The 14320-nt window shown below is 36.2% G+C and overlaps 3 protein-coding genes across 3 annotated transcripts; 1 reads left to right on the top strand and 2 right to left on the bottom strand.

The window, feature by feature from the left end:
- The first annotated feature begins 1942 nt into the window (after positions 1-1942).
- her4.3 (hairy-related 4, tandem duplicate 3) lies at positions 1943-3820 on the top strand. Its single transcript, NM_001161408.1, has 2 exons — positions 1943-2049; positions 2145-3820. The coding sequence occupies exons 1-2, from the start codon at positions 1993-1995 to the stop codon at positions 2544-2546; spliced, it is 459 nt and encodes a 152-aa protein (NP_001154880.1). The 5' UTR covers positions 1943-1992; the 3' UTR covers positions 2547-3820.
- An 880-nt stretch (positions 3821-4700) lies between these two features.
- On the bottom strand, positions 4701-6468 carry her4.4 (hairy-related 4, tandem duplicate 4). The gene is made up of 2 exons (NM_001128390.1): positions 6362-6468; positions 4701-6266 (listed from the first exon to the last, which is right to left on the bottom strand). Exons 1-2 carry the CDS (start codon positions 6416-6418, stop codon positions 5865-5867), a joined length of 459 nt encoding a protein of 152 aa, NP_001121862.1. The 5' UTR covers positions 6419-6468; the 3' UTR covers positions 4701-5864.
- Positions 6469-11946: 5478 nt separating this feature from the next.
- Positions 11947-13768, bottom strand: her4.5 (hairy-related 4, tandem duplicate 5). The gene is made up of 2 exons (NM_131090.4): positions 13660-13768; positions 11947-13564 (listed from the first exon to the last, which is right to left on the bottom strand). Exons 1-2 carry the CDS (start codon positions 13714-13716, stop codon positions 13163-13165), a joined length of 459 nt encoding a protein of 152 aa, NP_571165.3. The 5' UTR covers positions 13717-13768; the 3' UTR covers positions 11947-13162.
- Between the last annotated feature and the right edge of the window lie 552 nt (positions 13769-14320).

Here is a 14320-nt window from a genome sequence, read left to right on the forward strand (position 1 = left end):
GACACGTGTATGTTTTAACAGTATATTTATAGAATAATGGCCTCTCAAGAAATTAGTTCATTATTAAGAAATTACTTTTTAAAAAACTTTAGTCCTTCATATGTTGAAATTCACATTCAAATATTTATATTTCATACTGAATTTAATGCAGATAAATCCAAGACTACGAGGGATAATTTTATTGCCCTTATGACATGTTGTTTTCAGAAATCATAACTTTCAAAACATTCAAAAATTTCTTCCCTACTGATTTTTAAGAAGTTCTGTTACCTGAAAAATATATTTTGTTAAGCAACAGTAAATCCATTGAATTCAGCGTACACCCTTGAGTCTTTTAAAAATCTAAATATGACACTTTCCTGACTATAGTCTACACAATAAGATAGATATGAATGCAAAACTTGACTAGATTTTAGTTTTTACTCTCACAAAAAATGCAAAGCAGTACATTTTTGACCTAAAAAAATTTTATTTAAATAAAATCCTCTATTTCTTTCCCACACCAATAAAGCACATGTATAAGATGATGAATATGCATGCTAAAACAGAGACCTCAATAGAGCACTATATCCACATTAAACAAGACCTTGTTTTTCTGGAATTAATAGCTCAAACCCATGATGAGGCGACTTTCTAAACGAAGCAGTGACTGATGGTTAAAGCTACTGAGAGCTCATTCCCTGGAGTTTTCCCACACTCTGCCCATTCAAACACTCAACAAAAGTGTTTCATTAGAAACAATTCAACACATGGCCATAAGGACTTCAACAGAGACCCCCTCGTGAGAGACTCTACTGAATCTGGACTATTTGTCCTAATTAAGATGTATTTAGAGCATTTGGTGATTGCACTTCTAAAGTTTATTGTTCAATAAAAACAGAAATAAGATCAAACTAGACCGTGTTTCATGTTACACTCAAACTGATGCTTCAAATTGTGCTTAGGCTATGTAAAATTCAGACTCATGGCTTATGAGATATACTTTCTGTTATTTGACTCAAAAGCAAAACACTGTGCAAGATGTTTTATTGTAATGCTGCACCGTTTTAAAGTTTGAGGGCTCACTTTAGGTTTATATTTTTCTTGGGATGGCAGAGCTTAATTTGTAGCGTCCATAGTGTTCAGTGTCACGTGGTCCTTTAGAAATTATTTTATTGTGCTGATTTGCTGCTCCAAAAATATTTCTCATTATTACCTGTGTGGAAAACAGTAGTGCAACAGATTCATTTAGTAATTAACTTTTTGTAAATAAAAAAGTTTGAAAAGGACACCATTTATTTGAAATATAAATTATCTAGAACGGTATAAATGCATTTGCTGTCACTTTTGTACAAGCATCCTTAATAAATAAAAGTTTTAATTATTTCAAAAATGCCCATAAAAAAACTTAAACTGTTTCCAAGTGCCCTCAGGAACAAGCTAAAATACCCCAGGGGCTCTACACGTGCCTGCTTTATCATCTGAATAACTTGCTTACATTTAGTTTTTTTTACAAAAAATATTACAACAATTTAACAGAACAGCTACCATAAACTGCTCACATATTCACCAGATATGAAACCTCATGTTTGTTTTAAAATAAAAAAAATCAAACTAAGTCTTGATGTGTTTTACTGATGGGAAGGTTCCTGTATTAATGGCACGTGCTTTGTCAATAAATGACCCCAGTATCAGCCAACAAACAAAGCTTTAATCGAGGGGTCTCCACTTTCTCACACACTCTCCATCCTCAACAGCCAACCCTCCACCTGCTCCCCAAAGACCAGCCCATTGTTCCCTGAGCAATAAGCACGTCATTTAGCATGTGGCGGCCCTCTGCTCCTTCTGTCTTTAGAGCTCTCCCATTGGCTGCAGACTGTGAGAACCTCCAGCAAACTCCAGACTCACACATTGATATGGAGATTTGTGAGTATAAATAGAGGAGAGAGGAGTGAGAGTTTAGCACAGCTCAGATCTGATCCTGAAGGAGAACTGAACACAAGACACACAGCAATGACTCCTACAATCACTGGATCAATCAGCAGCAGAGAAACTCTACTGACAAACAAGGTAAATATTGATCATTTCACAGCTCAGCTCTTAATGTCAGATTGCAGAAATGCTGGATGAGTGTTTCTAAACGCCTGTCCTCAATGTTTCCTCAGCTGAGAAAGCCCATGGTGGAGAAGATCCGCCGAGAGCGAATCAACAGCAGCATCGAGAAGCTCAAGACTCTTCTGGCTCAAGAGTTCATCAAGCAGCAGCCCGACTCCAGACAGGAGAAAGCTGATATCCTGGAGATGACGCTTGATTTCTTGAGACGCTCTCAGAAAAGCAGTGCGGCTGGTGACGGACGCTCCAGATGTGTGCAGGAGGCCGTCAGCTTTCTGTCTCAGTGCCCAGTGCAGACGCAGAGCCACACAAGACTGATGAAGCTCTTCCTGCACATGCAGACTCCTGCAGACCAGCACACACGTGTGGACAATCCTCAGACCACTGAAACACACGCAAACAGCAGCGCCAAACAACACACTCCAGTCCGCAGTCACATCTGGAGACCCTGGTAGAGCCCAGAGCACCCGCCGTACCATTGAGAAAACACGAGTCACGATGCCAGTCTGAGATTGGCATGGACTGAAGTTCAGAAAGTAGGAATTGATTTCCGCCTCTGCAGCTTCTGCAGGACATTTAATCTGCTTTCAGAGAAAGAGAGTTTAGTGAAACTGTGTGAGCAGTCATGTTTGATCTCAATGCACACAATCATCTGCTGTGTAGAATGATTATAACAGTGCATTTGTGAAAATTAACATTCAGTAGAAACTTTAAAGTCTGATTCAGACATTTGAGCATTTCACCCATATTGGGTTTGTTTTCTCTTCGTCTATACGATGACCACACTGCTTTAGTTCACTGAAAACACTTGATTTAGATTTCTGCTATTTGAAATGCATCTTATCTTTTCTTATAATATAAGAAACACTTCTTCAGTTGAAAGATTTATTTGTGTGTTGAAGCACAAATGATTGTTTTTAATGTTTGCATGTGTTTACATGTAGGAGACTTTTCCCCTGTAAAGGGCAGATCAGTGTTTTCACTGTTAGTCAAGAATTTCACTTTTATTTGTAAAGTCATTTTCTTACCTTCATTGAAGGATTCTTGCTCTGCATGTAAAGGATGACCACACTGCTTTCATTTACTGAAAGTGCTTTACTTCTTATTTCTTTTGTTTGAAATAATTTCATCTTCTCTTATTGTTAGAGAAATATATCTTCATTTGAAGGACTTGTTTGTGTGTTGAAGCACAAATGATTGTTTTATTGTTGGTTACTTTTCCTCTGTAAAGACAAATGTTCTCACTGTTTGTGAAAGAATTTGACTTTTATATGCAGTCATTTTCTTACCTTCATTGAAGGTTCTTGCGCTGCATGTAAAGGATGATCACACTACTTTCTTTTATAGAAAGTGCTTTATTTTTATTTCTATTATTTCTATTGTTTCTATTGTTTGCTGTTTTTCTCTTATTGTTAGAGAAATATATCTTCATTTGAAAGATTTATTTGTGTGTTGAAGCACAAATTATAGTTTTTAATGTTTGCATGTGTTTACATGAAGAAGACTTTTCCCCTGTAAAGGGCAGCTCAATGTTTTCACTGTTAGTGATTTACAAATGTATCTTTTATGTTTAGAGTCATGTTTTTACCTTCTCTGAAGGTGTTTTCTGGTCATTACTTCATATTGAAGTACAACATGAAAATAAATGTTGAGAATTTAAGCTGTACTATGTTTTGGAATGTTTTATTCAATCATAAATAATAAATCAGAGCGTTTTTGCACCATATAAGGACATTTTAATTGTTTTTTAATTCAGTCGTCACATTTGGGTCATATTTGGTCATAATTAAACCTAAAAATACTTTCATCTGTCGAATTTAACAATTGATAGAATTTAGACACTAATGTGTACATTTAATATAAACCAATTAGAGGGAAACACAGTTCTTTTTGAAAGGATATCACCCACTGACATTTTTCTATCTTCAAATGTGCTTAGTTTGAATGTGATTTGCTCTGCTTTGTCATCTCCTTAAATCTGAAGCAATCCGGTATGCTGGAATGTAATGAGTGGATTGTGCTGCTTCATCTTTTTGTTCTTCTTCGAAAAGTTCAAAAAAAAATTTATTGATGGAAATATATTTTTGTTTGTTTTTGGTAAACTCTAAACCAGAATTGGTGAAGTCTGAGCTGAACGGTATGAGTGCATAACATGTTGAAAATTTATTCTTTTTAATTCAATGTGTACAGTTAGGTCAGTATAACTGTTTAAAATATGTACGATTAATAGAATACAATTTGCAGCTAAATATATTTTCAGTATTTCTCATTTGAAAAGTCTTGTTTATTGTTTGTTTTAATAAATAATGAACGTTTTGGCAAAAAAACATTTAAAAGTAGATCATGCACAATAATTTCTTACATGGTTAAAATGGAATTAATGAAATGGACACTAGAACTGAATAGATATTAAATATGAACATGAATATGCAATGATGCATTTGTGTTTAAATTCACATCTTGAACTGTAAGATGCTGAATACTGAATAAATGAATAAAAGCTGAATAAATGTCTGTTTGAACAGCATTTTAAATGTGCAGATATGATGCCATATGTTTTGTGTATTTGATGAACAAGGAATGCAGTCACAACAACAAATTATAGGCAGAAAATATGTTAATTTATTTTCATGTTGTACTTCAATAAGAAGTAATGAACAGAAAACACCTTCAGAGAAGGTAAAAACAAGACTTTAAACATAAAAGATACATTTGTAAATCACTAACAGTGAAAACATTGAGCTGCCCTTTACAGGGGAAAAGTCTTCTTCATGTAAACATTTAAAACAATCATTTGTGCTTCAACACAAAAAAATCTTTCAAATGAAGATATATTTCTCTAACAATAAGAGAAAATCAGATGTATTTCAAACAATAGAAATAAAAATAAAGCACTTTCTATAAAAGAAAGTAGCGTGATCATCCTTTACATGCAGAGCAAGAACCTTCAATGAAGGTAAGATCATGACTGCATATAAAAGACAAATTCTTTCACATAAAACATTTTTGTCACATAAAAACAATAAAACAATCATTTGTGCTTCAACACACAAACAATTCCTTCAAATGAAGAAATTTTTCTCTAACAATAAGAGAAGATGAAATTATTTCAAACAAAAGAAATAAGAAGTAAAGCACTTTCAGTAAATGAAAGCAGTGTGGTCATCCTTTACATGCAGAGCAAGAATCCTTCAATGAAGGTAAGAAAATGACTTTACATATAAAAGTGAAATTCTTGACTAACAGTGAAAACACTGATCTGCCCTTTACAGGGGAAAAGTCTCCTACATGTAAACACATGCAAACATTAAAAACAATCATTTGTGCTTCAACACACAAATAAATCTTTCAACTGAAGAAGTGTTTCTTATATTATAAGAAAAGATAAGATGCATTTCAAATAGCAGAAATCTAAATCAAGTGTTTTCAGTGAACTAAAGCAGTGTGGTCATCGTATAGATGAAGAGAAAACAAACCCAATATGGGTGAAATGCTCAAATGTCTGAATCAGACTTTAAAGTTTCTACTGAATGTTAATTTTCACAAATGCACTGTAATAATCATTCTACACAGCAGATGATTGTGTGCATTGAGATCAAACATGACTGCTCACACAGTTTCACTAAACTCTCTTTCTCTGAAAGCAGATTAAATGTCCTGCAGAAGCTGCAGAGGCGGAAATCAATTCCTACTTTCTGAACTTCAGTCCATGCCAATCTCAGACTGGCATCGTGACTCGTGTTTTCTCAATGGTACGGCGGGTGCTCTGAGCTCTACCAGGGTCTCCAGATGTGACTGCGGGCTGGAGTGTGTTGTTTGGCGCTGCTGTTTGCGTGTTTTTCAGTGGTCTGAGGATTGTCCACACGTGTGTGCTGGTCTGCAGGAGTCTGCATGTGCAGGAAGAGCTTCATCAGTCTTGTGTGGCTCTGCGTCTGCACTGGGCACTGAGACAGAAAGCTGACGGCCTCCTGCACACATCTGGAGCGTCCGTCACCAGCCGCACTGCTTTTCTGAGAGCGTCTCAAGAAATCAAGCGTCATCTCCAGGATATCAGCTTTCTCCTGTCTGGAGTCGGGCTGCTGCTTGACGAACTCTTGAGCCAGAAGAGTCTTGAGCTTCTCGATGCTGCTGTTGATTCGCTCTCGGCGGATCTTCTCCACCATGGGCTTTCTCAGCTGAGGAAACATTGAGGACAGGCGTTTAGAAACACTCATCCAGCATTTCTGGAATCTGACATTGAGAGCTGAGCTGTGAAATGATCAATATTTACCTTGTTTGTCAGTAGAGTTTCTCTGCTGCTGATTGATCCAGTGATTGTAGGAGTCATTGCTGTGTGTCTTGTGTTCAGTTCTCCGTCAGGATCAGATCTGAGCTGTGCTAAACTCTCACTCCTCTCTTCTCTATTTATACTCACAAATCTCCATATCAATGTGTGAGTCTGGAGTTTGCTGGAGGTTCTCACAGTCTGCAGCCAATGGGAGAGCTCTAAAGACAGAAGTAGCAGAGGGCCGCCACATGCTAAATGACGTGCTTATTGCTCAGGGAACAATGGGCTGGTCTTTGGGGAGCAGGTGGAGGGTTGGCTGTTGAGGATGGAGAGTGTGTGAGAAAGTGGAGACCCCTCGATTAAAGCTTTGTTTGTTGGCTGATACTGGGGTCATTTATTGACAAAGCACGTGCCATTTGTACAGGATTCTTCCCATCAGCAAAACACATCAAGATTTTTTAGATTTTTTTATTTGACTTAAAATAAACATAAAATTTTTATTTCTGGTGAACATGTGAGCAGTTTATAGTAACTGTTCTGTTAAATTGCTTTAAATATATTTTTGTAATAAACTAAATGAAAGCAAGTTATTCAGATTATAAAGCTGGCACGTGTGGAGCCCCAGTGGTATTTAAGCAGGTTCATAAGGGCACTTGGAGTTTGAGTTGCTATTATAAATAAATAAATCTATATGAAATCATGTGAAAAATATATAGATAATTAAAAAAACTAGTTGTGAATTCTCTCGTTTGTTTTTTTTTCCAGTTCAAACATAAAATAATGCTTATTTTTGGCATTTTATTTGTATTAGGAATTGTTGAACTATAAATGATGATGTTCAATAATGTCAACCTATAGGAAATAATATTGGAATTAATTTCTGGTTTGTGCTTAAAAAGAAGTACTTGAACCTGATATGACTAGTTTGCAGATACAAATGTGGTTTAAATTAATATGTCTTGAAAAATTGTGGTTTGAAAGAAATAATATTATTCATCAATGCTGCCTTGGTCAAAAGTAACAGTAAAGACATTTATAAGTTCCAAAAATTCCTATTTTAAATAAGTGGAGTTTTTTTTAAGTTTGTTTAGTATCTATGTTGCACTACTGCTTTCAACACTGCTAGTAATAATAATAATAATAATAATAATAATAATAATAATAATAATAAATTGATTACTAAAGATCATAACACTTATGACTGCAATAATGATGCTGATATTCAGCTTTGCATCACAGGAATAAATTGCCCTAAAAATGTCTTGATGTAAGGGCAGCATAGTGGCCCAGTGGTTACTGTTGCCTCTCAGAAAGAAGATTGCTAGTTTGAGTCCCAGCTGGGTCAGTCGGCATTTCTGTGTGGAGTTTGCATGTTCTCCCGGTGTTGGCATGGGTTTCCTCCAGGTGCTGGTTTTCCCCCACCGTCCAAAGACATTGGCTATAGGTGAATTGGGTGATAAAAATTGGCCGTAGTGTGTGCGTGTGTGTGTGTGAATGTGAGAGTGTATGGGTGTTTATTGGGCTGCAGCTGGAAGGGCATCTGCTTCCAAAACATATGCCGGAATAGATGACGATTTATTCCGCTGAGGTGGCCCCTGAAAAATAAGGGACTAAGCCGAAGGAAAATGAAGGAATGCATGTCGTGATATATATATTATTGCATTTTTAATAATCAGATCATTTCAGGTTTGGGGTGTATTAGAGATTTCTTAAAAAACATTACAAATCTTTAAAACTTGTTATTATTAGTGAACAGCTTAACATCTTATCAACTAATTTTCTTTTAAGGAGCAAATAACAGACATTACAAAGTATTTCTCTCAATGGATGCAATGGATCTGCACCCGTTCAGTACCTGGATGGGAGACCACATGGGAAAGCTAGGTTGCTGCCAGAAGTGTTATTAGAGAGACCAGCAGGGGGTGCTCTACCTGCAATCTGTGTGGTCCTTATGCCCCCAGTATATTGATGTGGACTCTATGGGCTCTATTTTGAAGGTCCATGCGCAAAGCACAGGGCGCAAACGCTTTCAGGGCATGTCAGAATCCACTTTTGCTATTTAAAGGATGGAAAAATCCGCTTTGCGCCGTGGCGCATGATCTAAAAGGGTTGAGCTTATTTTCTTAATAAGTTATAGGTGAGTTTTGAGAATAAACCAATCAGAGTCTCATCTCCCATTCCCTTTAAAAGCCAGTTGTGTCGCGCCATAAGCACATTTGCTATTTACAGGACGTAGAGTAAGTGTAAGGGGAAAAACCGAGCATTTTACTAGCAAGAAAACAGTTAAACAGAGCATCTACAGCGTGAGAATGAGATAAGGCCTCTCATTATCTACTTTCACTTTCATGCATAGGGAAACCTTGTAGGCACAGACATCAATTAGCCTATAAATAATTAATTTTGTTTGTTAAGCGCAAAGATTTGTTTCAAAATTGTTTCTAAATTCAGTTCTAATTTTCAGCAAACGAATAAATGAACAATAATAACGAAGTGTGGTCTAAAAACTGAGTTATTTCCAAATTCACATGCTAAGCCCCATATGGTCTGAAACCTGACAGGTGGGCAAATCTAAGCTTGTTTTTAATAAAACAAATATAAATATGGATATGATAAATAATATTGCTAATAATAATAACATTATACAAAAGCAAATTGGTATGAATGAACTGAAAAAGCCTCCCGAGATGAAGAAGGCAAGAAGGTAGTTTTTTTTTTAAATTTATGTAGGCTGGAAAATAATATGTTTTATAATATTTAATTCTTTATTTTTATATTCTATATATCCGTGTTATATCATATATATATATATATATATATATATATATATATATATATATATATATATATATATATATATATATATATATATATATATATATATATATATATATATCTTTAATATTTTAATTATTTTTCATTTTTAAAGATATTTGGGTATTGCTCTACATCTTGTGTGTATTAAGCAGTGTGTAAGCGAGGCACACAACTAACACACTCTGAGCTCGACTTTAGACCAGCTTTGTTTTGGTCTATTGAAAAATCTCTTATAGTTTCTCAAAATAGCAACGCACCAGCAGTGCGCCTCAGAACGTCTTCCTTTTTAAACCAGAACGCCTATGGGGGCACATATGAGCGCAAATGCATTTGCTATTTAAACAGCCTGGTGGAAAACGTCAAAACTACTCTTGTGCCAAGCTGAAACTAGCAAACTGTGTCGTGCCTTGCGCCACATTACGCCGGGTGTATGATAGGGCCCTACACTGCTCAGTTCGGATGAGATGATAAACTGAGGTTCTGACTTTGTGCAGTTGTTGAAAATCCCAGGATGTCCTTTAAAAAAGAATAGTGGTTTAACCCCGGTATCCTGTCCAAATTTGCCCACTGGCCTCTGTCCATCATGGTCTCTTAACCATCCCCATATTATAATTGGCTTCATCACTCTGTCTCCTCCCCACCAATCAGCTGGCGCAATATGGCTGCCGTCACGTCATCCAAGTGGATGCTGCACACTGGTGGTGGATGAGGAAATTCCCCCCAAAAATGTGTAAAGTATTTTGAGTATCTGGAAAAGAGCTTAATAAATGTAAGGAATTATTTTTACTATTATTATTATGCCATTATTTTAAAATGCCAGTGAAGTTAAAACATTTTATAGTTTTGTCATTTTTCCGTTGCATATTTTAACATGTATGAGAAATATAAAGATTTTATTGTGTTAAAAGCAAAAATGTTTTAATGTGTTTACATGAATGAAACATTTCTGCTGTAAAGGGCAGACCAATGTTTTCACTTCAAGTCAATATTTTTAACTCATGTTCTCAACTTCATTGAAGGTGTTTTACTTTATAATAAAGTGCATCATCAGAATAACTTTGAAGATATTTTCTGATTCCGCCTATAATCTATTGTCACTGAATTCCCATCCCACACAATCCAGAGAACAGCACATCTGCACACATTTTTCTGCATTCAGTTCTAGTTTCTAATTAGTTAATGTCATACCAGAATCAGAAAGAGCTTTATTGCCAGGTATATTCACACATACGAGGAGTTTGTTTTCGTGACAGAGCTTCTGCAGTGCAACAGAATAACAGAGACAGGACAAAAAAAAAAACAGATATTAAATATATTTTAAAAATAGAAGTAAGAAGTGAATGCAAATAAACAAATCGATTAGTGTATGTATAGGTATTACTACAGTTATATTTGCAGCTGTTATGTGCAAATTGACATGTAAAGTGTGTTATTAAATAAGTGTATAAGTGTATAAAAAGTGTAGCAAGTCGTAATGTTGGTTTTATAATAATAATTGATGTTGGCAATTATTATCATCAAGTGTTCATGAGATGGATTGCCTGAGGGAAGAAACTGTTTCTGTGTCGGGCTGTTCTGGTGCGCAGTGTTCTGTAGCATCGACCAGGAGGTAAAAGTTCAGAGAGGCATTGTGCTGGGTGTGAGGAGTCCAGAGTGATTTTGGCAGCCCTTCTGTTCGCTCTGGCTAAGCACAGTTTTTAGAGAGTAGGGAAGGTTGTACCAATGGTTCGCTCAGCAGTTCGAACTATTTGACGTAGTCTTCGAAGGTCAGATTTGGTAGCTGAGCTAAACCAGACAGTTATTGACGTGCAGATGACTGATTCAATGATGGATGTGGGAAACTGTTTCAGCATCTCCTTTGGGAGGTTGAAGTTCCTCAGGTGACTAAGAAAGTACAGCCTTTGTTGAGCTTTTTTGACAATGGAGTCAATTTGAGTATCCCACTTCAGGTCCTTAGAGATGGTGGTGCCAGGGAACCTGAATGACTCCACTACTGCCACAAAGCTGTCCATGATGCTCAGTGGGGGGAGAGCAGGGGGTTTCTCCTGAAGTCCACTATCATCTTCACTGTTTAGGAGCTATTTAGCTACTGTAGACATTGTGTTGGATTTACATACAGTTGAAGACTGAATTATTAGTCCCCCTGAATTATTAGCTCCCTGTATTTTTTCCTCAATTTCTGTTTAACGGAGTGAAGATTTTTTTTTCAACACATTTCTAAACATAATAGTTTTAATACCTCATTTCTAATAACTGATTTATTTAATATTTGCTGTGATTCTATACAGCTTAAAGGGGCATTTAAAGGCTTAATTAGGTTAACTAGGCAGGTTAGGGTAAGTTATTATATGACGATGGTTTGTTCTGCAAACTATCGAAAAAAATATAGCTTAAAGGGAAAAATAATTTTGTCCTTAAAATGGTGTTTAAAAAATTAAAAACTGCTTTTATTCTAGTTGAAATAAAACAAATAAGACTTTATCCAAAAGAAAAAATATTATCAGACATACCGTGAAAATTTCATTGCTCTGTTAAACATCATTTGTGAAATATTTAAATCAGAAAAAAAAAATTAAAAGGGAGCTAATAATTCTGACTTTAACTTTATATATATTAAATATATGTATCTTTATTTACTTAATGAATGTGTTCAGATTAAATTTTAAGTTAAAAATTAAATTTAAAATGATCTATGATGTGAACAGCAATTAAAATGACCTTAGGTTGTGCTGTTATTTATTATTGTTGATTAAATAAATCATTCCAAAACATAGTGCAGTTTAAATTTTCAAGATTTATTTTCATGTTGAACTTCAGTATGACGTAATGAACAGAAAACACCTTCAGAGAAGGTAAAAACAAGACTTTAAACATAAAAGATACATTTGTAAATCACTAACAGTGAAAACATTGAGCTGCCCTTTACAGGGGAAAAGTCTTCTTCATGTAAACACATGCAAACATTAAAAACTATAATTTGTGCTTCAATACACAAATAAATATTTCAAATGAAGATATATTTCTCTAACAATAAGAGAAAATCAGATATATTTCAAACAATAGAAATAAAAATAAAGCACTTTCTATAAAAGAAAGTAGTGTGATCATCCTTTACATGCAGAGCAAGAACCTTCAATGAAGGTAAGATCATGACTGCATATAAAAGACAAATTATTTCACTAACAGTGAGAACATTAATCTGCCCTTTACAGGGAAAAAGTCTCCTTCATGCAAACATTAAAAACAATCATTTGTGCTTCAACACACAAACAATTCCTTCAAATGAAGAAATATTTCTCTAACAATAAGAGAAGATGAAATTATTTCAAACAACAGAAATAAGAAGTAAAGCACTTTCAGTAAATGAAAGCAGTGTGGTCATCCTTTACATGCAGAGCAAGAATCCTTCAATGAAGGTAAGAAAATGACTTTACAAATAAAAGTGAAATACTTTGACTAACAGTGAAAACACTGATCTGCCCTTTACAGGGGAAAAGTCTCCTACATGTAAACACATGCAAACATTAAAAACAATCATTTGTGCTTCAACACACAAATAAATCTTACAACTGAAGAAGTGTTTCTTATATTATAAGAAAAGATAAGATGCATTTCAAATAGCAGAAATCTAAATCAAGTGTTTTCAGTGAACTAAAGCAGTGTGGTCATCGTATAGATGAAGAGAAAACAAACCCAATATGGGTGAAATGTTCAAATGTCTGAATCAGACTTTAAAGTTTCTACTGAATGTTAATTTTCACAAATGCACTGTAATAATCATTCTACACAGCAGATGATTGTGTGCATTGAGATCAAACATGACTGCTCACACAGTTTCACTAAACTCTCTTTCTCTGAAAGCAGATTAAATGTCCTGCAGAAGCTGCAGAGGCGGAAATCAATTCCTACTTTCTGAACTTCAGTCCATGCCAATCTCAGACTGGCATCGTGACTCGTGTCTCCTCAATGGTACGGCGGGTGCTCTGAGCTCTACCAGGGTCTCCAGATGTGACTGTGGGCTGGAGTGTGTTGTTTGGCGCTGCTGTTTGCGTGTGTTTCAGTGGTCTGAGGATTGTCCACACGTGTGTGCTGGTCTGCAGGAGTCTGCATGTGCAGGAAGAGCTTCATCAGTCTTGTGTGGCTCTGCGTCTGCACTGGGCACTGAGACAGAAAGCTGACGGCCTCCTGCACACATCTGGAGCGTCCGTCACCAGCCGCACTGCTTTTCTGAGAGCGTCTCAAGAAATCAAGCGTCATCTCCAGGATATCAGCTTTCTCCTGTCTGGAGTCGGGCTGCTGCTTGACGAACTCTTGAGCCAGAAGAGTCTTGAGCTTCTCGATGCTGCTGTTGATTCGCTCTCGGCGGATCTTCTCCACCATGGGCTTTCTCAGCTGAGGAAACATTGAGGACAGGCGTTTAGAAACACTCATCCAGCATTTCTGGAATCTGACATTGAGAGCTGAGCTGTGAAATGATCAATATTTACCTTGTTTGTCAGTAGAGTTTCTCTGCTGCTGATTGAGCCAGTGATTGTAGGAGCCATTGCTGTGTGTCTTGTGTTCAGTTCTCCGTCAGGATCAGATCTGAGCTGTGCTAAACTCTCACTCCTCTCTCCTCTATTTATACTCACAAATCTCCATATCAATGTGTGAGTCTGGAGTTTGCTGGAGGTTCTCACAGTCTGCAGCCAATGGGAGCGTTTGGAGTGACACATGGCGGCTGAAGCCCTTTTTGCTCCAGCACAAAGAGCTCATCTCTGGGGAGCAGGTGGAGGGGCGTTTAAGAAGGATGAAAACTGATTCAGCTTGTGGCCTGTGAATGTGGGAAATTTGTGACCTCGTAAAGTGATCTAAGTGACTGCAAGTTTCAGCTTAGTTCTTTAAAGCAAGGTTTATTGTGTTCTTCACACAGGGCCCCAACATTTTTCTGTTGTCTCTTGAGAGTTAGACATGAGGCTTCCGGTATTTACAGTATGTTTTGCAAATATTTCAACTCGCACAACCTTTGTGCCATACACAGTATTTACAGTATACTACAGCATTAAAGATTACTACATTATTTTCACAATTCAAAATACAACACAATGATATTTACAGTGTGTTCTACATCAATAGTTAATGTACCATAAGAAACTTGCAGTTTCCTTT

Source organism: Danio rerio, chromosome 23 (genome assembly GCF_049306965.1).
Source record: "Danio rerio strain Tuebingen ecotype United States chromosome 23, GRCz12tu, whole genome shotgun sequence".
Taxonomy (NCBI): domain Eukaryota; kingdom Metazoa; phylum Chordata; class Actinopteri; order Cypriniformes; family Danionidae; genus Danio; species Danio rerio.

Excerpts from the sequence above, each read along its gene's own strand:
- her4.5 (NM_131090.4), bottom strand. The coding sequence starts at position 13,716 with ATGGCTCCTACAATCACTGGCTCAATCAGCAGCAGAGAAACTCTACTG. Across the intron at positions 13,565-13,659 it reads AAACTCTACTGACAAACAAG|CTGAGAAAGCCCATGGTGGA; the intron begins GTAAATATTGAT and ends ATGTTTCCTCAG.
- her4.4 (NM_001128390.1), bottom strand. The coding sequence starts at position 6,418 with ATGACTCCTACAATCACTGGATCAATCAGCAGCAGAGAAACTCTACTG. Across the intron at positions 6,267-6,361 it reads AAACTCTACTGACAAACAAG|CTGAGAAAGCCCATGGTGGA; the intron begins GTAAATATTGAT and ends ATGTTTCCTCAG.
- her4.3 (NM_001161408.1), top strand. The coding sequence starts at position 1,993 with ATGACTCCTACAATCACTGGATCAATCAGCAGCAGAGAAACTCTACTG. Across the intron at positions 2,050-2,144 it reads AAACTCTACTGACAAACAAG|CTGAGAAAGCCCATGGTGGA; the intron begins GTAAATATTGAT and ends ATGTTTCCTCAG.